The sequence below is a fragment of the Hoplias malabaricus genome, chromosome 17 (genome assembly GCF_029633855.1).
Source record: "Hoplias malabaricus isolate fHopMal1 chromosome 17, fHopMal1.hap1, whole genome shotgun sequence".
NCBI lineage: Eukaryota > Metazoa > Chordata > Actinopteri > Characiformes > Erythrinidae > Hoplias > Hoplias malabaricus.
In genome coordinates this window covers 17,349,110-17,369,807 of record NC_089816.1, presented here as the reverse complement: position 1 = coordinate 17,369,807, position 20,698 = coordinate 17,349,110, and the positions used below count along the sequence as shown (strand labels likewise).

Below are 20,698 nucleotides of genomic sequence, written 5' to 3'. Positions count from 1 at the left end.
ATTTGGCGTTGTCGTGGTTTTCTGACAGCTGCTGGTACCCCTATTAAACATGCCTCTTTGGTTTCTGATCTCATGTCAGCTAGTGAGCTTCCAACAGAACTTGCAGTTGTTAAAGTAAAAGCTCATAATTCCTCTTATACTGATGAAGCACGGGGTAATGCCATGGCTGATGCAGCAGTAAATGCTGCAGAGAAATTACCAGCAGTGACAGTGGCTGCTACAAAAACTAATGACACTAATTTACAAACTGTACGTTCATCACTAATGCAAATGTACTCTGATGCTCCTGCTATTGAAGTGTGGTCTTGGGTGGATAAAGGTGCGTGTCTTGATTCCAGTGGGTTTTGGACAAAGGGAGTGAAGAATATAGCACCTGAGGCACTTTTACCATACTTGGCTCAGCAAATTCATAGTTTAGGACATGTGGGTGTCCACAGCATGGTTCACTGGTTCTCCTCAGTATGGTGGAATCCCAAATTCCGCTCCCATGCATCTGAGGTAGTGAGGCGGTGTATATTGTGTCAGTCAAACAATACAGTGGCGGGTGTCTCCACACCTGCTGTGCACACAATGGCACCCCCAGGACCATTCACACATCTGCAAGTTAATTACATCACACTACCTCCCTGTCAGGGAAAGCAAGATGTGTTGATTGTGGTTGATAAATTTTCACGCTAGATAGAAGCTTATCCAACAAAAAAGGGAACTGCTTTGCACACAGCCAAGGTTCTGGTCCAAGACTATATTCCACATTGGGGTTTGCCTGACATCATAGAGTCTGACCAGGGAACACACTTTACAGGAAAATTAGTGCAGGAAGTGATGAAAATGTTGCATGTTAAATGGAAGGTCCACTGTCCGTACAGACCTCAAGCATCTGGTCAGGTGGAACGACAGAACCAAAATATAAAGCAGCGTTTGTCAAAGCTACACCAAAGTGGGGTTTCTTGGGTGGATGAGCTACCTGCTGTATTGTGTAGCATCAGAGCCTCACCTACACGCAAAATTGGTTTGAGTCCATATGAAATCATTACAGGACGTGCCATGTCTCTACCAGGAAGCATTGACCTTAGACAGGCAGATGTGCATCTTACGTCATGCCTGTACTGTAAGCAGCTCACCAATTCTGTACATTCTGCTCAACAACGTGTTAAAGGTGCTTGGACTGAGCCTTCCAGGGGGGACATCCAATTGTTCCAGGACAATTTGTGATGATTAAAAATCACATAGCTGGTCCACTTGAAGCAAAATGGAAAGGCCCATTCCAAGTGCTATTAGTAACAGATGCAGCAGTATTGTGTCAAGGGAAGAAAGCTTGGACACACGTGTCACATTGCAAAGTAGTGTTACCACCTAACTAGGGACAGATGGCTGAACTGGTTGGGAGAGCTTTGGGAAGAACTGTATGCATGTAGGCTACAGGGGCCACACCCAAAGTGAAGACACCCTCTTTTCACCCTACGATTAGCGTTCCACACTTCCAGCCAGTATCTTAGGAGCCCAGTGTTAGGTAGGGTAAGACGTGGTAATACTCGATGTAATAGTGAAGTGATGCTCCTCAAAATGTTAAAAGTTTATATACAGCCAACATGATACTGCCAAGTCTTTTAGTTTTTGTTTTTGATTTTTATTTTGTTGTTAACATGATACTGCCAAGTCTTTTTGTTTTTGTACCTTCTAGGTAAAGTCAAGAACAACAGTGGATGAAATGAATCTCCCCTGAAGATTTCTGCATGGATGTGTTCATCTCACCATTCCTGATAATCATCAAGGAAGATGTCACAAATGAAAATGTTGTTTCTTCTACTGACTCTATGGACTATATGTGCTGCTGTTCACATCTCAGATGTGAGCTGTGACAATGTCTGTCAACTACACTACACTACGCTACACTATATCTAATGTAAGATACATTAGGAAAGAAATAAGGTCTATTCCACTTAGGAATATGAAACGTTTTTTTGTTTTGTTTTGTTTTGTTTAATTTTTCTTTAATTTATGGTGTGTAGGTTTCTTTTACGTACAAGAGGGAGGAATGTTGTATTGTTATTTTTCCTTTGGATCTGAATTGTACCATTTCTCCTATAACATTTTGGACTGTTTAAGTGATCACACATTCCCAGTTTTAAACACCTTTGATAAGAACAGCTGTTAACTTTACGACAGTACACCAGGAACTCAGATGATGGATATGGCCTAGGTTGTTTATGGCTTGTTCATGACAGTGATGTGTTACGACAGTTCCTGGTGCTTCCAGATCCTGTTTTAGGTAAAGATCAATCCATGTGTGAAGTTGTAAAATGGGTATAAATATGTGTGTCCCTTATGTTGTGAAAAATAATTTTATTACTTTGTGTTAGTGGATAAATATCCTTAAATGATTAGTTAAAATTAAGCAATTATAATTGTGTGAAACCTTGTATCTTATATGTACTCAGATGAATGATTAACCAGTATTTTAACCATGCATTTAAACAGTTTAGAATCTGCACACCTTCTGACATGCTGACTCAGTGTTTACACTTTTCTAATTTCTTAGATCTTTAACAGATCTGCACTTAGGCTTGTAGTATAAATTCCAAGTGTTAGTTAGGACAGTTGAACTTTAGGGCACCTCAGTGACCTTAACTCCATTAGTGACCCCTCTGGATCTTGGTGACAGAAAAGGAGTGAAGGAGTGTGGGTAATAAAACCTACAGAGTCAGAAGGGCAGGATGAGTGTTTTGGGGTCATAGGTGCATGGGAAACATGCACGCAGAAACCTGAGTACTAACATGTCTAATTATGCATATTAATATATGTTAATCAGCCAGAAACGCCTTGCCAGTAGGGTATTCGTGTGAAGTGTGAGAACAAGACCGACTTCGGACTCCTTTCCACTCGCGGCCGCAATTTATTGAGGTGGGTGAGCAGACCCTGTTTTATTCAAATTCTGCATATTGGAATTTCTAAATCAGAGTGGTGCGGAGGTCTGAAGGCGGTCTGGAGTGAGGTAATGAGCAAATCAATTTATTTTAAATATGTTTTTATAATTTTTTATTGGTTTATACATTTGGGGTTGCTTGGTTATGGTATTTATTATGGTTTCGATGGAAGTTGTGCCCATCATGGTTTTTTATAATGGAATTTATAATGGTTTAGATGGAAGTTGTGCCCATCTGAGACAGAGTGGTGGCGTCCTCAGCTCGGAACCTGACGAGGTTTCGTGTTAATTGCCTGGTCTAAGGGTTAGTCCGTGAGAGTTCGTCTCCTCTAAAGTATATTAATATTAGCGGATGTCGTGCCCGCGAGCGGAAGTTGTCCCCGCGTATTTATTGATTAAAAGAGCGGATGTTGTTCCCGCCACAATTTGTTGTATATTTTAATGAAATTTGATTGTGTATTCATGTTTTATGTCTGGTCTGAGAGGCTGTGTTATTTTTTGGGGCTGTTTGCATGACTGTTGTGTACGTCTCTGCTCGCTAGAGGGCGATAGAGGAGTGTCTTGCTGTGTATGTGTATGTGTGTGTGTCAGCTGAAAGAATTTTTTTTTTTTGGGAGAAAAGGGAGAAAGTGGGGGACTGATCAAACCCCTTTTCTTCTGCGGTTGCTTTAGACAGAGTGTGTTTAAAGAGAACGGAAAGTGTTAGAAAGAGAGATTTAGACATTAATAGGGAAAGAAATTTGTAATGGTATAAATTATGAGCTTCGTTCAAGGACAGTTATTTAAAGAATATGAACCTCAATAAAATGAGGGGTTTGTTTATCTATGACAATGAGCCTGAATGGAAGACGTTTTTAAAGTAAAAATGTATAAAGTAAATTAAATGAGCTTTCTTGGAGACTATACATTAAGAAAATATAGACAATGAGCTCCAGAAAGACGTTTTTAGAGGTTGAGAGTAGGAGAAAGGAGAGCAAGGTGTAAAGCTGAGTTATTGATAGGATATATTGAGGTAATTGTAAGGTTTAAACATGGGAATTAAAGGGAAAATTGTTAATTGAACACTTGCTCTAATTTTGAGTATGGTTTCTTTGATATTGTTAATTTAGGCTGGTGGTGGATAAAATATATTTTGTTTACTGCTTATTGTCCTAAGAATCTTATTTTTCCGGTTTAGTTAGTATTTTTTAACTATGGTAGTTTGTCTAAAAAAAAAAAAATTTATTTTCTGCCACGGTTTGAATTTTTCGTTCATCATAACATATTTTGTAACCTGCTTGCTATTTCTCTAGTTCATAAAATTTTGCTTTCACTTGCTATAATATATCTTGTGATTTCACTGTGGCCTGTGGACTGTTGAGTGTGGCTGGAACCTTGTTTTCGTTTTTAAAATATAGTCGTTGGTTTAATTCTGTGTTGTGAGATACTAGTCCTGCTTTTCTTGCTTTTTCTATTTACTATAAATTGTATTTCGTATATTGGCGTGGTATTTGCTTCTGCCTAACAAGCTTTTTTCGGTCCGTGGGTCGGTTTCATACTTCATGTAAATTAGGCTTGACTTGCTTTTATATTCAATACTGTGTTTGAAGACAAACTTATGTTTTATATCTACCTGTGAAATTCTTCACAGGGTTGAGGAGGTCCTGCTTTTATTGGCTGAGTTTGTAAACTTGACTGTAAAACTTTGGACTTTTTCTTTTATATAAACTAAGGCGGACTGTGCTGAGAGCAGCGGCGGCTGCGTGGGCGATTTGCGTGGGTGTTGGGAAACTGTTTTAATTCACTCTGAATTGCAATGAAACCTAGCGGTGATAATTGATTTGCAATTAAAGGGTGAACTAGAACGAAGACCATTTCAGGTAAGGTCAAATTTTTTAATCAGCTTCTTACAGACATTATGGCTACTACTAGAGACTTACATAATGAATTAAACGCCATTTACGGCGTGGGGAATTGGGAATGGAAACCGTTTGTACAATAAATTGAAATTATTACTGAGGGATTAAAACAGGGAGAAATATATTTGAAAAAGCGGGATATTGTGCACAAAAGTGTGCTACAGAGATTTGAAACATGGGCTAAAAATACACACAGGAGAGAAAACTTCTTTAATTTCCGGTATTAATCAGTTGAAAAGAGAGCTGGAGGTAAGATTACGTCAGGCTGAAGCAGAGGTTAGTAAGGCTAGCCTTTTCCAAAGACCTAAGGCAAACGCAAGTTTAAAAATAGCTAAAATAGACATTGCGGAGCTTCTAAATTTTAAAATGGCATTCCTCAGTCTCATTACGCAGCTCTTACTTTGAAAACAACAGGTCAGTCACACTCGAACGCCGTTTAACTCACTGCCGTGAACACGGAAGTGGACATTGAGTATATGAAACACAAGGGGGAGGAGCCTACAGCTCCTACAGCTCCGCCTCCCCCATATAACATAGGTCACGTCACATTAGTTGATAATGTCCCACCAGTTGATAATATCCTCCCTGTTTTCAGTGTTGATTCCGGCAAAGTGAGCGTACAGACAGACACAAGAGGCCGGGATTTTGCTTGTGAGCAGCCAGCTCAAAGTGACACATATACAAAAGCACACATACACGACCCATTCCAATTGCGAAAGCCACATGAGTCAATTTTAAATACACATACGGATATTAATACTGACCGTTATGACATTATAGATGACACGGGAAAGCATGTAGAACAGGATAATCTGCGCCTTGTCGATAAACAAACACTAACAACATCATTTAAGAACTCGATGCCACGTAAAAATAAACAAAACATCAGGATTAAAGCAGATTTAGAGGGACATGTCACAACGGCTGACTATAATCAGGATGACGGACATATAGCAGATGATGAGGACAGTGAGAATGGACGACGTGGTGGTAGACGGCTTTCTGATTTGAACAAAACATTACGTGCCATGGAAAAACTTATACTAGAAGAACAGAGACAGTTGGACTTAGAAAAACAGACTTTAGAATGCGACATGCAAACTTCAGACAAAACGGACATTTTGAGACGAAGCACCAGACCCCGACACCCGCCTGACAGGTATACAACTGACACTAACGTCGGCACTATGCTTCCATTAGTGGCCACTAGTACAGGAACATATAAATATGTACCATTATCACTGACTGATGCACAGACTTTGGTCGATCAGCTTCCGCCTTTATGTAGTGGAGCGGCTGCCTGGATTAGAAAGCTGGACAGTCTGACAGGTGGCATGACTGTAGCACTTGGGGATTTTAGAAATATTATTAAAAGATCAACTACTTCCATGGAAGCAACTGAAATAGAAAAACAGGCTTTGACATTTAATAAACCTAACTATGATCTTTTCTATATGAACAATTATAAGGAAAAATTTGATAATATAGACAAGGAGATATATAAGTTACAAAGAGACTTACTAACTGTTATACTAGCAGAAGCCAGGAAATCTATAAATAATAATAAAAAGCAAACAAAGTCTGACACCATGATGCCTATGACTGCACTGCCACATATGCAATCACCACAAATAATTATGAACAAAAATACATACATGCCTACTTAATCTGGGCCACCACAAAACCCACCATATAATTATGGACTAAGTCCATATTTCCCATATCAGCCCTACTCAGGAGGCAGGGGGCGTGGTAATGGTGGGAGGAGGGGCAGGGCCCGCCGTCGGACAGCGGCATGTCTAAGATGTGGAGCTTTGGACCACTGGGCAGCACAATGTAGGGCACCACTGTCTACTGACACCAGCTATCCACAACAGGCACCACACCCACAGGCGGCACCAAAACCGGAGCCATCACATCTTCCTGCTGGCCAATACAGCATGGAGCCGTGGGGTGGACATTGACGGGGCCAAGAGGAGCACCAGGACAGCAGGGCCAGGGCAGAACCATGCTGTCATTAACTGTGGGGGCCTCCGAAATCTTTTTTCTGGTAGACAAGGGAGCCACATGGTCAGCCATCAATAAAGTATTACCTGCACATCTGATGAGCGCTATTTTATGCCAACCAGATGGGATCACACTTATGTGGTTGGACGGATACAAAACTGTGGCAGTGGTGGGGTACACTGACGGTATGTACCTGATGAGACCTCAACAGGATGAGTCGATAGACATTTCCTGGGCTTTAGTGACTGGACAGACGGACCGGTCACCACGACTCATTGCCTTGTTCCACCACTGGTCGACTTGGATTACAGCCATGGCACCCTACGTTCCTCCGCCCGACCCATTCCATGTCACCCTGTTTTATGATGTAGGGGGAGATTTAACTTATTATGAATATTTTCAAACAGAATTAGAGGGCATACAGTGGTCGGTTAATACCACAGGGATTTATGTGGGTCTTGAAGGGGTGGCATCTCCTGTTTCACTAACACCACAACAACATTGTTGGTACAAACTGTCTGACACGGCGGCACCACACATTTCACTAGCTGTCGATCAGAGACACGAGGCCAAGCAGTTGGGCCGTATGGTAAAAAGAGCAAAAGAGGCCACGGATTGGGTCTGGACCCAGCTGCCTGGTGTCATGTTTTCGCAGTCCACACAGACATATCACATCACTGATAACTCACCAATCTTAGTCACATTACTCCATTAATTGCTGCCTAGACACCATGGTTGTGAGGACTGTGATTATCTACAGATGGAGGTATTATTAGCATCACTACCTGACACATTGTGGTCCACAGGACCAGATGATGTATGATAGACTAATCAAACACTTGTCTATTTTTGTATGAATATTACACAACCAATTTGGATTGCACAATATAAACTAAAAACTAGAGACTGTGTAAGAACATGTTAGCATTTTTAGAACTGACTGGTTACAGCAGACAATACATTACTGACTTTGTTGGACGAACATAACCTTTTAGACATGGTGAAATCTCTAGGGATGAGAAATTTGTCTGGTAAGCTTAATTGGACGGTGGAGTCTGAACAGGCGTTTATAGACGTTAAACAAGCCTTATCCGTTGCAGTTGACTTGGCCAGACCTGACTATTAATTACCTTTTTACATGAATGTTTCTGAAACAGACACTGTGATAAATGGTGTACTGTTTCAGAAAAAGGGGGATGGTAGAGCAGTACTAATGTATTTAAGTGTCCCATTGGACCTTATAGAGAGGAGACAACCACAGTGCACAAGACATGTAGCAGGACTGACCAAATTAGTACAGAAAACAGCACATTTGGTAGCAGGATATCCATTGCGCATTCTAACCACACATGGAGTAGTAGCGTAAATAAGCTCACAGATGTTCACACTCACTACATTGAGACAGAGACGCATTCACAAAGCATTGACTGCACCCAACATCACCTACACACGAAGGAGTTAATATGGCGGATGGGATGATGGAAGGTCCACCACATGAGTGCGAGGAACAGGTGGAAAGGCAAGGAAAAGTAAGACCAGACTTACAAGCCACACCCATTCCAGGGTCATGGAATCTATGGACGGATGGGTGTGGGTACAGGGCAGATACAGGTGAAGTCAGAGCAGGATACGCAGTAGTTCAGGAAGCGAAGGGGGAAACACAAGAGTTTCAGACAGTTATTGCAGACGAAGTGAAACAAAACTCATCGGCGCAGAAGGCAGAACTGCTAGCAGTAATTTCAGCATTAGAAGTGGCACATATAGGAAAACAACAAAACACTGGAAAATCTAAAACAATGGTGGCACCCATACATGTCAGCATTAGTGGTTGATTACATCACTAAATGTCAGATTTGTAACACTCAGAATGTAACAAAAGCATTTAAACTAGCTCCAGGAAGGTTTCCATTGCCAGATTCTCATGGACATGAGATTCAAATGGATTACACAGATATGATTGACCCCATTAGGAGATATAGATATCTCCTGGTCGTAGTAGATAGATTCTCGGGGTGGGTAGAGGCACTCCCCACTCTGAGGGAAGATGTAAAATGAGTCTGTAAGTTTCTGATTAATTGTTGGATTTCGAACTATGAGTTTCCTAGGAAAATTTTTTATTTTTTATATTTTTTCAGATAGCGGGAGTCATTTCACGAGTAAAACACTGCAGTGGGTGGAGCAGTCGTTGGGGCTGCGCCATAGCTATGGTTGTGTGTATCATCCTGCCTCACAAGGTCAGGTGGAGAGGATGAATCAAACTTTGAAAACCAAATTAGCAAAAATCAAACTGGCCACGGGCATGAATTGGCTTGATGCCCTTCCAATTGTTTTAATTAGTGTCTGTAGTTCAGTAAATAGAACTATAGGATTTACTACTTTTGAATTAGGGAGGGGCATCCCTTTTTAAGGCCCCTCCAGCGCGCTTGCGTCCCCCCAGAAACTACCTCAAGCAGAGTACCGACAGCTATATGAGAACTAAAAGCTGTTTGTAAAGATTTCTCTGTATAGGTGCAGGAAAGGAGAGAAGGAGAAGAAACGGAGGAGAAGGATCCAGAAGTGACAGTCTCACCCTGGGTCCTCCTGAAGGTCATCAAGCGGAAGTGGTACGAACCTCGCTGGACAGGACCCTACCAGGTGACAGAGAGAACCAGTTGGGCAGTCCGGCTGAAGGGTAAAGGCTTATAGTGGTACCACCTCACACAGTGCAGAGCCGCACCGACACCTAACATCAAACATTCACTGAAGGAAAACAACACCTCAGAAGAGGCTGATCAAGCAGCCTCAACCAACATAGGGGCAGAATAATCCCCTGAGGCAGGGGCACGACAAGGAAAGTCTATCCTTGCCCCCAGCGCAGATCCCTACCAACGGATGAAGAATACACTTTAACACATACACATATAGGGCTCATTGTAATCTCTTAGTCCAGAGAGTGAGTGGTAGGACAGAGGTGTCCACTCCTAACAGGAGTGGTGTAATTGCCCGCTACCACCACAATCTGCCATCACGCTCTACCTAAGTCACTCGCCAAGCCGGGGGTGACCTAGGCAGACCAATTTAACATTAATTGCTTACCATTTATCTAAATGTATTGACCTGTCAGTTGGACAGGTCAAAAGGGGGAATTGTTGTGAAAAATAATTTTATTACTTTGTGTTAGTGGATAAATATCCTTAAATGATTAGTTAAAATTAAGCAATTATAATTGTGTGAAACCTTGTATCTTATATGTACTCAGATGAATGATTAACCAGTATTTTAACCATGCATTTAAACAGTTTAGAATCTGCACACCTTCTGACATGCTGACTCAGTGTTTACACTTTTCTAATTTCTTAGATCTTTAACAGATCTGCACTTAGGCTTGTAGTATAAATTCCAAGTGTTAGTTAGGACAGTTGAACTTTAGGGCACCTCAGTGACCTTAACTCCATTAGTGACCCCTCTGGATCTTGGTGACAGAAAAGGAGTGTGGGTAATAAAACCTACAGAGTCAGAAGGGCAGGATGAGTGTTTTGGGGTCATAGGTGCATGGGAAACATGCACGCAGAAACCTGAGTACTAACATGTCTAATTATGCATATTAATATATGTTAATCAGCCAGAAACGCCTTGCCAGTAGGGTATTCGTCATTTGGGGTATAAAACTGTGGAGTCAGATGGGAAGGTCAGAACTTTGCGTGGAAGGGCACTAGGTTGCGTTTCTTATGTATTAGTTCTCCTGGTACCAGTATTGAAATAAATACTTTGGTTTGCTTTGAACTTCACTCGACTGGTATTTGTAACGCTTCCGGAATGAGCACGCCTCCCTCAGGAGAGAGGGTGTATTTTGGATCTTTTGGAGATCTTTTAAATTTTAATTACTTTGGGAACGGTCCAAAAAGAACATTTAATTCTTCACTTACAAACAATTAGATCAGCCTGAGATTCAGCCTGTGACCAGATCATTCTGAGGATCAACCAGAGCACTCAATAAACAGCATTAAATCCAGACTGGTCTCCTCTCTTCACTTTGAAACCACCAGAAGACAAGTTTACAACAGGCGCAAGGCAGGAATACATTCTGGAGGGGGTGCCAGTCCTTCACAGGGCAACACAGACACACACACACGGACACTTTTGAGTCGCCACCGGAAACTGGAGCACCCAGAGGAAACCCACACGGACACGGGGAGAACACACCAACTCCTCACAGACAGTCACCCAGAGCGGGAATCGAACCCACAACCTCCAGGTCCCTGGAGCTGTGTGACTGCGACACTACCTGCTGCGCCACCGTGCCACCCTAATTTATATTTATATTCACTATGTCTAGGCAAGATGTTGTTAAGGATGCTAAAGATAATGTTCAGACCTTGTTTAGGTCAGTTTTTCTGATTTTCAGTCATTGTGATGTGAGTTGATTGTGATAAGTATTCTAGACCTAATATTTGTTAATATTATGGAAGATGTCTGTGTGGGAGTGTGGCACTACTACTACTACTACTACTAATAATAATAATAATAATAATAATAATAATATCCTCACCAAATATTAAAAAAAATGTTGAAAATTTTTTCTGGATCTTTTTTCCAGCCAGTACTCTTGACACAAACATGAGGATTACTCAAGAACGGTTTGACGGAGAGACTCAAATTCAGTCTTGTTTTGAAGGGGACAGCCTAAGGTAAGCACTGCTATGCTAACTTTGTTTGTGAGCTGCCTGTGGGCTCTTCAGGCTTCAAGACGCAGCAGTTTTGTCATTGGTGAAGGAAGAAATCTGGGCTTATATCCTCATGATCCTGAGAGTCTGCCAAAATTTGTACTGTCACCAATAGTTTTTCATAACAATTTCCTGACAAGGTATATTTTGAACAAAAATACTCATTTATTGAGTGGAATTATACATAAAAGTATACATTAAATCAATGAAAAGCAGTGACTTTAAGCTTTAATTTGGTACCTTGACTGTCGACATTGGACCTGTAGTACTTGAGATATACTTACGGATATAACTAAGTGATTTTTTTTTGCTCGCCGGCGTCCAAAATTGAAAAATCAGTGGCCTAAAAGTTAATGGAACTCCGTGAAGCTGCTTTTTGACAACGTTAGTTGGATGGGTATTGCTGGGTATAAAAGGCATCCTTACAGCCTGTGGTTGATTTGAGGTTTTAGTGCTGCTCTCCTTCCACTTCATCCACAAGGACACTTCTTAAAGTTGGCAGCCCACTTTAGGACACTTTGTTTGGTAGAGGTTTTACTTGCTTTGTATTTGTAGTTTTGGCAGAATTCAGTGAGGGTGTGTGTAACAGGGCTGAAAATAATGTAATTGAATGCATTCAACCAAAATTATAATTTTTTTAACAGTGTAAATTTTATGAAATTATACTTTCCTGTAATGAAATTCACTGTTTGTGTGCAGAGAGAGAAATTAAAGAGAGAGTGATCTGGAAAAATGCCTAACAGTCCTTTTTTGAGCATACGTACACTCAAGTCAGATCTGTCCCGTAACAACCATTACATCTGCTTAGACAACTTAATGATAAAATGTATTGCCATACACTCTCTTGCACACAGAGACACATGCACAATACTCTGTGTGTGAGTATCTGTCTTTATCTTTCACTCACACATGCATGCACACAGCTCCTGATCAGAGATATGGACAGATTTCAATGTATTCCTATGGGAGTGTCCTCAATGCTTAAAGCTCGGAAAAACTACTGCTTACGCACGTGAACAAATGCTTATGTAAACGAATGCTTTCGGAAAACTGTACCCGGATCATTAAGAGAAACTGAAGCAGTGTTTAGGTATTGGTTCTACAATTTCATATATTTTGTTGCTTCTACCTTAAAAGCTGTATGAGCTGGAAATCTGGATCACTCTCTCTCTTTAATTTCTATCTCTGCACACAAACAGTGAATTTAATTACTGGAAAATATAATTTCATAAAATTTACAGAAAGAATCGGAAAAAGCTAATAAATTAGCTGTGTTATAGCAGTTTAAACACAAATATGTTTTGAAAACACTTGTGCACACCCACCCCAAAAATACATTTAAGTCTATGGAGCAGTGAACTGTCCCAACTACTGAGCAAATGCTCATAACTCGAAAACTGTATTGTGAAATTATTTCAAATGTACAGGTATTAGAGATGAGGGATATTTCTGCTATTTAAAGTTGCCCAAAATCTAGGTGAATGTATAAGGATTATAGGAGAAAATGTTCAGCAGAAAAGTGAAATTAACCAGTTTCAAATAGCTAATTCAGATGAAGGGAGGAAAACAGAATGAGAGATAAAACAAGACCAATGAGTGTGATCGGTTTAAATTTGGCCAAATTTAGCCGATGTGGCTACAGGTTTTTGTTGCAGGAAGAGATCAGTTGTTTAAAGACAGAGACTGACTGATTAAAAAAGTGGAATCAAGTGTACTCTTCTTGTTTGAAGTGAAAACCTGAAATCACACTTTTATAATAGGGTTCTACATGGCAACAAAATCGGTTCATTTATTGTTACAATGTCAAGTTATTAAAGCCAAAAGAGATTTTTTTTTGGAAAGAATGTTTAGAGTTAACTTATGCAAAATATAGATTATATTAATGACTAACTGCTCTCACATTATTTTTGCTGAATTTGTGCTGAATATAAGGATGTACATTAGAACAATTAGCATTACGGGATTACAGTTTTTATGTACACTCAAACATAATGGTGCTACAGAAGTTGGTTTGGGTGATGCCATAGAAGAACCACATTTGTTTCCATAAAAATTCGCATTTAACAGATGTGTGGGTGTGAAGAACCTTTTAAAGTTATAAAAATCCATCCCTTGATCCTAACGTTTTTCCCATTTAAACTGATTAAAGTTTATTCATCATTAAAAATTAACAGTTAATGTTCTGTTTCTGTATAACAATTTTATGTATCCATTTTTTTACTTATACTGTTAACTAAAAATTGCAGACAGACACGTCCCCTTTAAATGCCCTTTTGAAAAACTAGAGCTCCTGCCCTCAAAAGTGTGTGCACACTACTTTCTGACAATTTCACTGTTCAAAAAAACTAGGCCTAGGAGAATAAACAACATCAATATATTTTGCAATATATATGTCATAAACAATAATCAGAAAATGTTTCATAGATTCAATAAACCACAAACTACAAATGTTTGGCTAAATGAAATTTCTCCCACGCTGGCTTTAAAAGGAAATGTCTACGATTGTGGGGAAATGCAGTTTTTTGTTTTGTTTATGTTCAGAAGCTCCCTGTCTTTTAGTGTTGAATGGTTTATTTGAGGAGAAAAATGATTGTTTGTAGGTGGCTAACATTTAACTTGTCTATATTTTTTATTCACTGTTAGCACTCGTTCACAAACTGGTCTGTGTTTAGTTTTATACAGTTTGCAGTGTTCCAAATGTGGGGTCCTACCTAATTATCTGAAACAGAAAAATTAAGTCAATATTACCTACCCATGGGGCAGGAATAAAGCAATATCTCATATTTTTTCAATGTTGGTGATCTCTTTACAATTTCTAGGAGCATAGAGAGAGAGAAAGCCTAGTATGTAACTTTGTTTTGTTTTTTGATGTTGTTGTTTACTGACACAGGATTCATAAACACATTAGACTGGCTTCAAATGTGCAAACAGACTGGAAAACATATGGCTAGATTTAGGGTTAGATGGAGAAAAAATTGTGAGGAAACATTCATTCATTCATTCATTTATTATCTTTAACCGCTTATCCAGTTCATGGTCACGGTGTGTCCAGAGCCTACCTGGAATCACTAGGTGAAAGGCAGGAATACACCCTGGAGAGGGGCCCAGTCCTTCACAGGGCAACATACACACATTCACTCAAACCTACGGACATTTTTGAGTTGCCAATCCACCTACCAACATGTGTTTTTGGACTGTGGGAGGAAACCGGAGCACCCGGAGGAAACCCACCAAACTCCTCACAGACATGCACCCGGAGCGTCTCTTGAACCCACAACTTCCAGGTCCCTGGAGCTGTGTGACTGCGACACTACCAGCTGTGCCACCATGCCATTCCTTGAGGAAACATACTCAGAAATTTATAAAAAGTGTTTTAGACATGAACGTTGCCTTTAAACAGACAATCTTGATAAATGAACATGTCAGGATTTACATGCAAATTACAGCCAAACATGTATCACAGGGTTTATCACTTGGCTGCATCTTGTACTTAACAACAAAAACAGTGTGTGTGTGTGTAAAAATTTGTGCAGCCACAGGCAATCATGAATTAAAAAAGCAAAATCAGTTATTTATTACTTTGAAAATATTTCTGTGTTTCAACTAAAAATACAATGCTTAAAATAAAGTGGTAAAATTCATTTTAAAAAAGTGTAAAAAATGTATTAATATCTGTTAAAATATTATATTGTGCCAGCCCTAGGAAGAGTTTTAAAAAATATTTATATTAACAATCACTGATAATAACTTACCTTTTCCTCCTTTCCTACACACACCAACTTCATGACACACTGAGTTTTACGTGTCGTAATGGCATGGTACATGGGAGTGAAGGAAGTTGTATAACTCTTCACATTTGCCTTTCCCCAGATCTTGATCGCATCATCTAAAAAACATGTAAATATTAGAACTGTTGATTGATTAAAAATAAACTTATTTAACAATTTATTTGATTAATTACAATTACTTGTATTGTCCCTTCTTAAGACTGAAGCTTTAAATAATGGTTATCTTAAGAGCAGACTCCTTTTATTTAAGTCACACATCTGTTTCTTAATTAAAAATGCATGAAACAGAGGTTACACAGAGCTCCCATTTCACACATTGAGAAAATCTCTTCAGGTGAAGGAGCCAGATGTTTGTAGGTTGACACACTCACCATTGATATGTAAAAAAAAAATATCAAGACAGCCTCTGACTTTCTAATCAAGTCAAATCATGGAATTCCAATATAAAAAAGAAATACGTTCAATATGTAATGTTCCCATTCATTATGGAGTGGAGATCACAACCAAACACTAGGACTTCACATGACAATTAAATTGACATTAAAGTATGATTCATAAAAAGAGATCCTGAATAAAGCTTTCAGTGTAATGTGCTTTGTGTTCTGTTCTGTTTTTGTTCCTTGTTTGTGCTCCCCTTGTCATGTGACTGTTTCCCCCTGTCTTGTGTGTGCTTCCTGCTTGTTCCCTGGTCATGTGATACTCTTCCCTTTTGTTTCTAGTGTCATGTGTCTTAATTAGTACCCAGGTCTTTCTTGTTGGTGTTGTCTTTATATAGTCCTTGTCAGTGTTTCTTGTTTGTGAATGAATGAATGAATAAATGAATGAATGAATGAATGAATGAATGAATGAATGAATGTATGTATGTATGAATGTTTTCTCTGATTGATGGCTCTGTTCCTTAGCCTTGCTCTGTGTTTAGCCCCTTAGTTCTGTTTAGTCCTTGTTTTATGTTTAATTCCTTGTTTAGTGTTTAGCTTTGTTTAATGTTTAGTGTTTAGCCCTGTTTATAGTTTAGCCCTTGTGTTTAGTGTCCTTCTGTCTAGTTGAATCTTCAGTAAGAGTGAGTTGTTTTGGAGTTTAGTTCAAGTGGAGTTTGGATCATCAAGTTCCAGCACGGAAAATCAACTAAGCAACAAATCGACTTCAGGATTCACCAATGAACAAAGGACAACTCACTCCAGCTTTACAAAGGAAAGCCCCAAAACAAAAAAGAACTGACACTATTTTAAATATTGAGCCTTCTGCAGAAATACAGTACTTTTGATATTGTTTTTGTTTTGTTGTATTTTACTTTGTTAATTTGTTTAATTTATTGCTCTACAAAAGCTTCCATGTTAGAACAGATCAACAGCTGATCAACTTTACTCAGCCAAGCAAGTAGACTGCCCTAGATTAGTCCACAGATTAGAGATTATAAAAGATGCATTATAATAGATGGCATTCTTTCAGGTGTCAACAACCACGGCTAGCCCATGATGTGGACTCGTGGTGTCTGCAAGGCTTGAGGAACCAACCCTTCACCACCAGGACCTGGCTACTCTTGAAGAGCCCAATTGATCCAATGATCAAACCCGATAAGCAATCCTTCTGGTCCCCCTTATCAGCAAGAGGACCAATTGCCCAGGAGCTCCACCGTAGATGCTTGGCATTCATTCAGGTGTCAACAACCACGGTCAGCCCATGATGTGGACTCGTGGTGTCTGCAAGGCTTGAGGAACCAACCCTTCACCACCAGGACCTGGCTACTCTTGAAGAGCCCATTGGATCAAACCCAATAAGCAATCCTTCTGGTCCCCCTTATCAGCAAGAGGACCAATTGCCCAGGAGCTCCACCATAGATCCGAATCATTTGCTGGGAGCCAGTGGCCAAAAGAATTCACGATTGTGTGCAGTAAGGCTTCATTTCAAACATGCTTTCAGAGTGAATGCCAATTTTTAATCTAGGGAAACTGCATATTTATAATTAAATAAAACTGTATGAATTACCCACTCAGCTAATTAATAATTAATAAGTCATTAATTCATGACTAATTAATTTACTGATTCTGGTACATATTTTATTTGCACCCAACGTGGGGCTTGGTAAAGGAACTTCTATGAGCAAACTCTATACATAAACACCAAAGCTAAGAACAATCTTAGCTTGGGGTGTACTGAATACATATTCTTCTGTTTTTAAATCTCTATCGCTGATTAACATTCTCATTTTAAGGCATTACGAAGTTAAAAGCTTGAATGTGGGCAAATTTGTTCTGTGTTATTTAATTGTGTGTTTAAGTCCTGTTGCTGTTTGGTATACCATACATTAATAGCGTAAGATACACTCATTAAAAAGGCCTTAGCAATAGCCAAACTGCGTGAATTCTGCATTGGTGATTTGCTCCTCTTGATAATCCTCATTGCAAATTCCAGTGACAGACTATCGACCTGGCCCCTTCGCTCAGCTCAGAAATCTCAGGGTCACTTCCGGAGCTGAACGGTTGCAAACTAAGCAATAGAAGGGTTATTTTCTCAACAACTGCTTAATCTGGTTTGGTTGAACGTGAAAGCCATGTAAATCACCTATGCTATAAAGTACAACGCTGCAAATGTCCGGCTTGTTTAAAAAATTACATGGTAAACCGCGTTACATTGCAAAGCAACTTTGTAAAGCAATTTAAATTTAACTTCAGCTTTATCTAGAGCGTGACACTCACCACTATTTACCCTTGCTATTGCAGTTGAAATTGCTTGGGTATTCTTCATATTTAAAAAAACAAACAAAAACTGTTAGTGCAAGTTGATATGTTCTTTCCAACTTTTGTATATCTAAGTAACTGTGCTGTTAACTAATTTTAAATTACATACAGATTAATAAAATGGCAATATGGTTTATATAGCAACTAAAAATGATGTCCTAGCTTCTATACCGACTGATAAAGTTGTAACAACTTCTACTTCACTCAGCTATTATTCACTCATCCATTTATTCATTCAGTCCCCAAGTGGACTTAGGGAACAAACAATTCATAGCATTAATCACTAGGGTGTACTGGTTGTGACTATTCTGTGTCCACATTTATGGTTGACCTGCTTTCTTGTGCTTAGCACCAGATACTACATCTCTCTGCTCTGAGACCATAGGTTTTGTAATTGGAAGGTTCCCAATTTTGAACAGTGGTTCTGGTCCATCTGGAGAGTCTTAAATACACACATTGTTTACTGTGCTCCTTGTTAAAAGCTCCCTGTGTGTTCCAATAATGAGTTTCCGGGAAGATAGTTTGTCAGATGAAATGTTTGCGGCAATGGCAAGCCTCACCGGTGATGTCCTGCCAGAATTTGCAGCTGCGAACATATGATGACCAAGTGGGTAAATGTCCACTTGACTGATATACTCAAGGGCAAACCTTTTGTAGAAGCATTAAGCCAAATAACCATCCTAGAAGTACTACAGATTAGAGCCAGTGAACAAGATCTAGATAAAGGTGTCATGGTAACACTAGGCAAAGCCTGAGAAAGAATTAAGCCAGATTAAATAAGAAATGGAAGTTACAGCCTTACTACATTTCTCTCCTTGTATTCCTCCAGCCACAACAAGGGTAGGACAGGATCACCAGAAAAATAAAGATGACCAGGTACCAGACTTTGTACCTATAACCTATGGAGCTGCTGCAGCAACTCTTCCAGTATCAACAGGTTTCAATATGCCCATGCATCTCCTGTAAGCCGTCCTCACACATTCATTATCTGTAACCGCTCATCTAGTTCAGGGTCGCAATGGCCCTGAAATCATTGGGCGCAAGGCTGGAACACACCCTGGAGGGGTCAGGGCAACTGACCTCCAGTCGAGACGTCATTAATTTTATTGAACGCTAGCCAGAATATGTGAAATCGCAATATGAATTGCTTTGCAAAGCACTGGAGGAAGAATTCTCCAACCACCTGTCACAGACAGGACTGTCTGCTACTTTAAGTTTAAAACAACAATGTCAGGAATCACCTCAACTATATTATAGCAGACTCAGGCAAGCATATTTCAAACTGCAAAATGACTCTGGAATGGAAGAAGATTTAAACTTTAAAACATTGTTTGTTCAAAATATCCATCCCAATCCTAGCCACCATTTAGGAGTTTCCACTTGTCCACACATCCTGTCTAGTAAACAGTTAAGGTTTCCTAAAATCTCAAAATGCAAATAAATGGTCTGAAACTCCCCAGGTTTTAAATATTAATGCTGATTCTTTGCCCTTATGATTAGAGGGTGCCACGCTGATCCACCAAATCCGTTCGTGAATCCCAGGTCCACTGGCCAAGAAAAGGCTTGGGATCTCCCCGACTTGCACTATGTTGCGATCACTACGAACCACAAAGGACGGACAGAAATCGCCACACAGATTTCTGGGATCACCGGACCAGGCCTTATTATGGATGGGACAATTACCCACCTGAGAACCAAGGCAATGGCTGTAGTAAAAACTCATATTCCCATAAGGGATATGATAGGTCAGCTTGAAACCAGCCATCTGACTCAACTAACAAGATGAAAGACATTACCTTAATGTCCTCTACTCTGTTCCATCAGGTCAAAGCCATCACTCTTGAATTCAAATCTTGAATTACAGCACCAAAGCTGTTCCCTATATATTTAACCATACCCCCATATGGGTATTATAATTGAATCTGTGGCATTGATACACTTATATATAGGACCTATGAGCTTTGTCAATTCTGTCCATGTATCCCCTCTTGAAACTATACTGATCCTTATTGGCAAAGATCTCCTTAATTGATTTGAACAACTGATGTGAAGAACTGAACTCAAGTGAGTAAGCCTCTGCACATATTTTTTCCAAACCACCAGGAAGCTCAGTGTTGCCGCCTCAAGGCTTGTCCCAACTCACTATGAAGTTCACACCTTTCATTGAACCCATGGTTGCCACTCAAGAGACCACAGTCTTGAGTGGTCGGATAAGACACCGGATTGACAGGCCTCAGCCTCAAAAGCCTCAAAAGACTGAAGTCTTTTTGCAAAGGATTCTATGGACTCCCACACACCTAGTATTAAAGGCATATTCCCTGAAACTACATTTGAATGTGCCTACTGATCCCCCTCCTCCACAGACTTCTTCAATGTCCCCTGAGGAAAATAGACTCATAAAAGGGGGGATGTGTAGTGGACTCAGGACTAATCTGATCAAGATCCCTTTCATCTTAAGGGCAGACTCCCTTTGTGTAAGTCACCCATCTGTTTCTTCTAAAGACCAAGGTAGAGTGGGGGATGATCCAGCCAACCCAACCTTGCAATCAGCACCTTTTGTAATTAAAAATGCCCCTATAGCATGAACAAATCCCATTGAGATAATCTCTTCAGCTACAGACATCTGTAGGTTTGACACACT

The 20,698-nt window shown here is 39.9% G+C and overlaps 1 protein-coding gene across 7 annotated transcripts in view; it reads right to left on the bottom strand.

Moving 5' to 3' along the window:
• Positions 1 to 20,698, bottom strand: part of gsr (glutathione reductase) — a 113,144-nt gene that overhangs the window by 17,154 nt on the left and 75,292 nt on the right. For 4 of the 7 annotated variants that reach the window (XM_066650107.1, XM_066650109.1, XM_066650113.1 and 1 more), the window contains 2 exons: positions 15,284 to 15,417; positions 14,709 to 14,867 (listed from right to left, as the gene is read on the bottom strand). In XM_066650107.1, coding sequence (XP_066506204.1) covers positions 14,709 to 14,867; positions 15,284 to 15,417 — 293 coding nt within the window. The remainder of the gene's footprint in view (positions 1 to 14,708; positions 14,868 to 15,283; positions 15,418 to 20,698) is intronic. The other 3 variants (XM_066650110.1, XM_066650112.1, XM_066650108.1) reach the window with 2 other exon arrangements.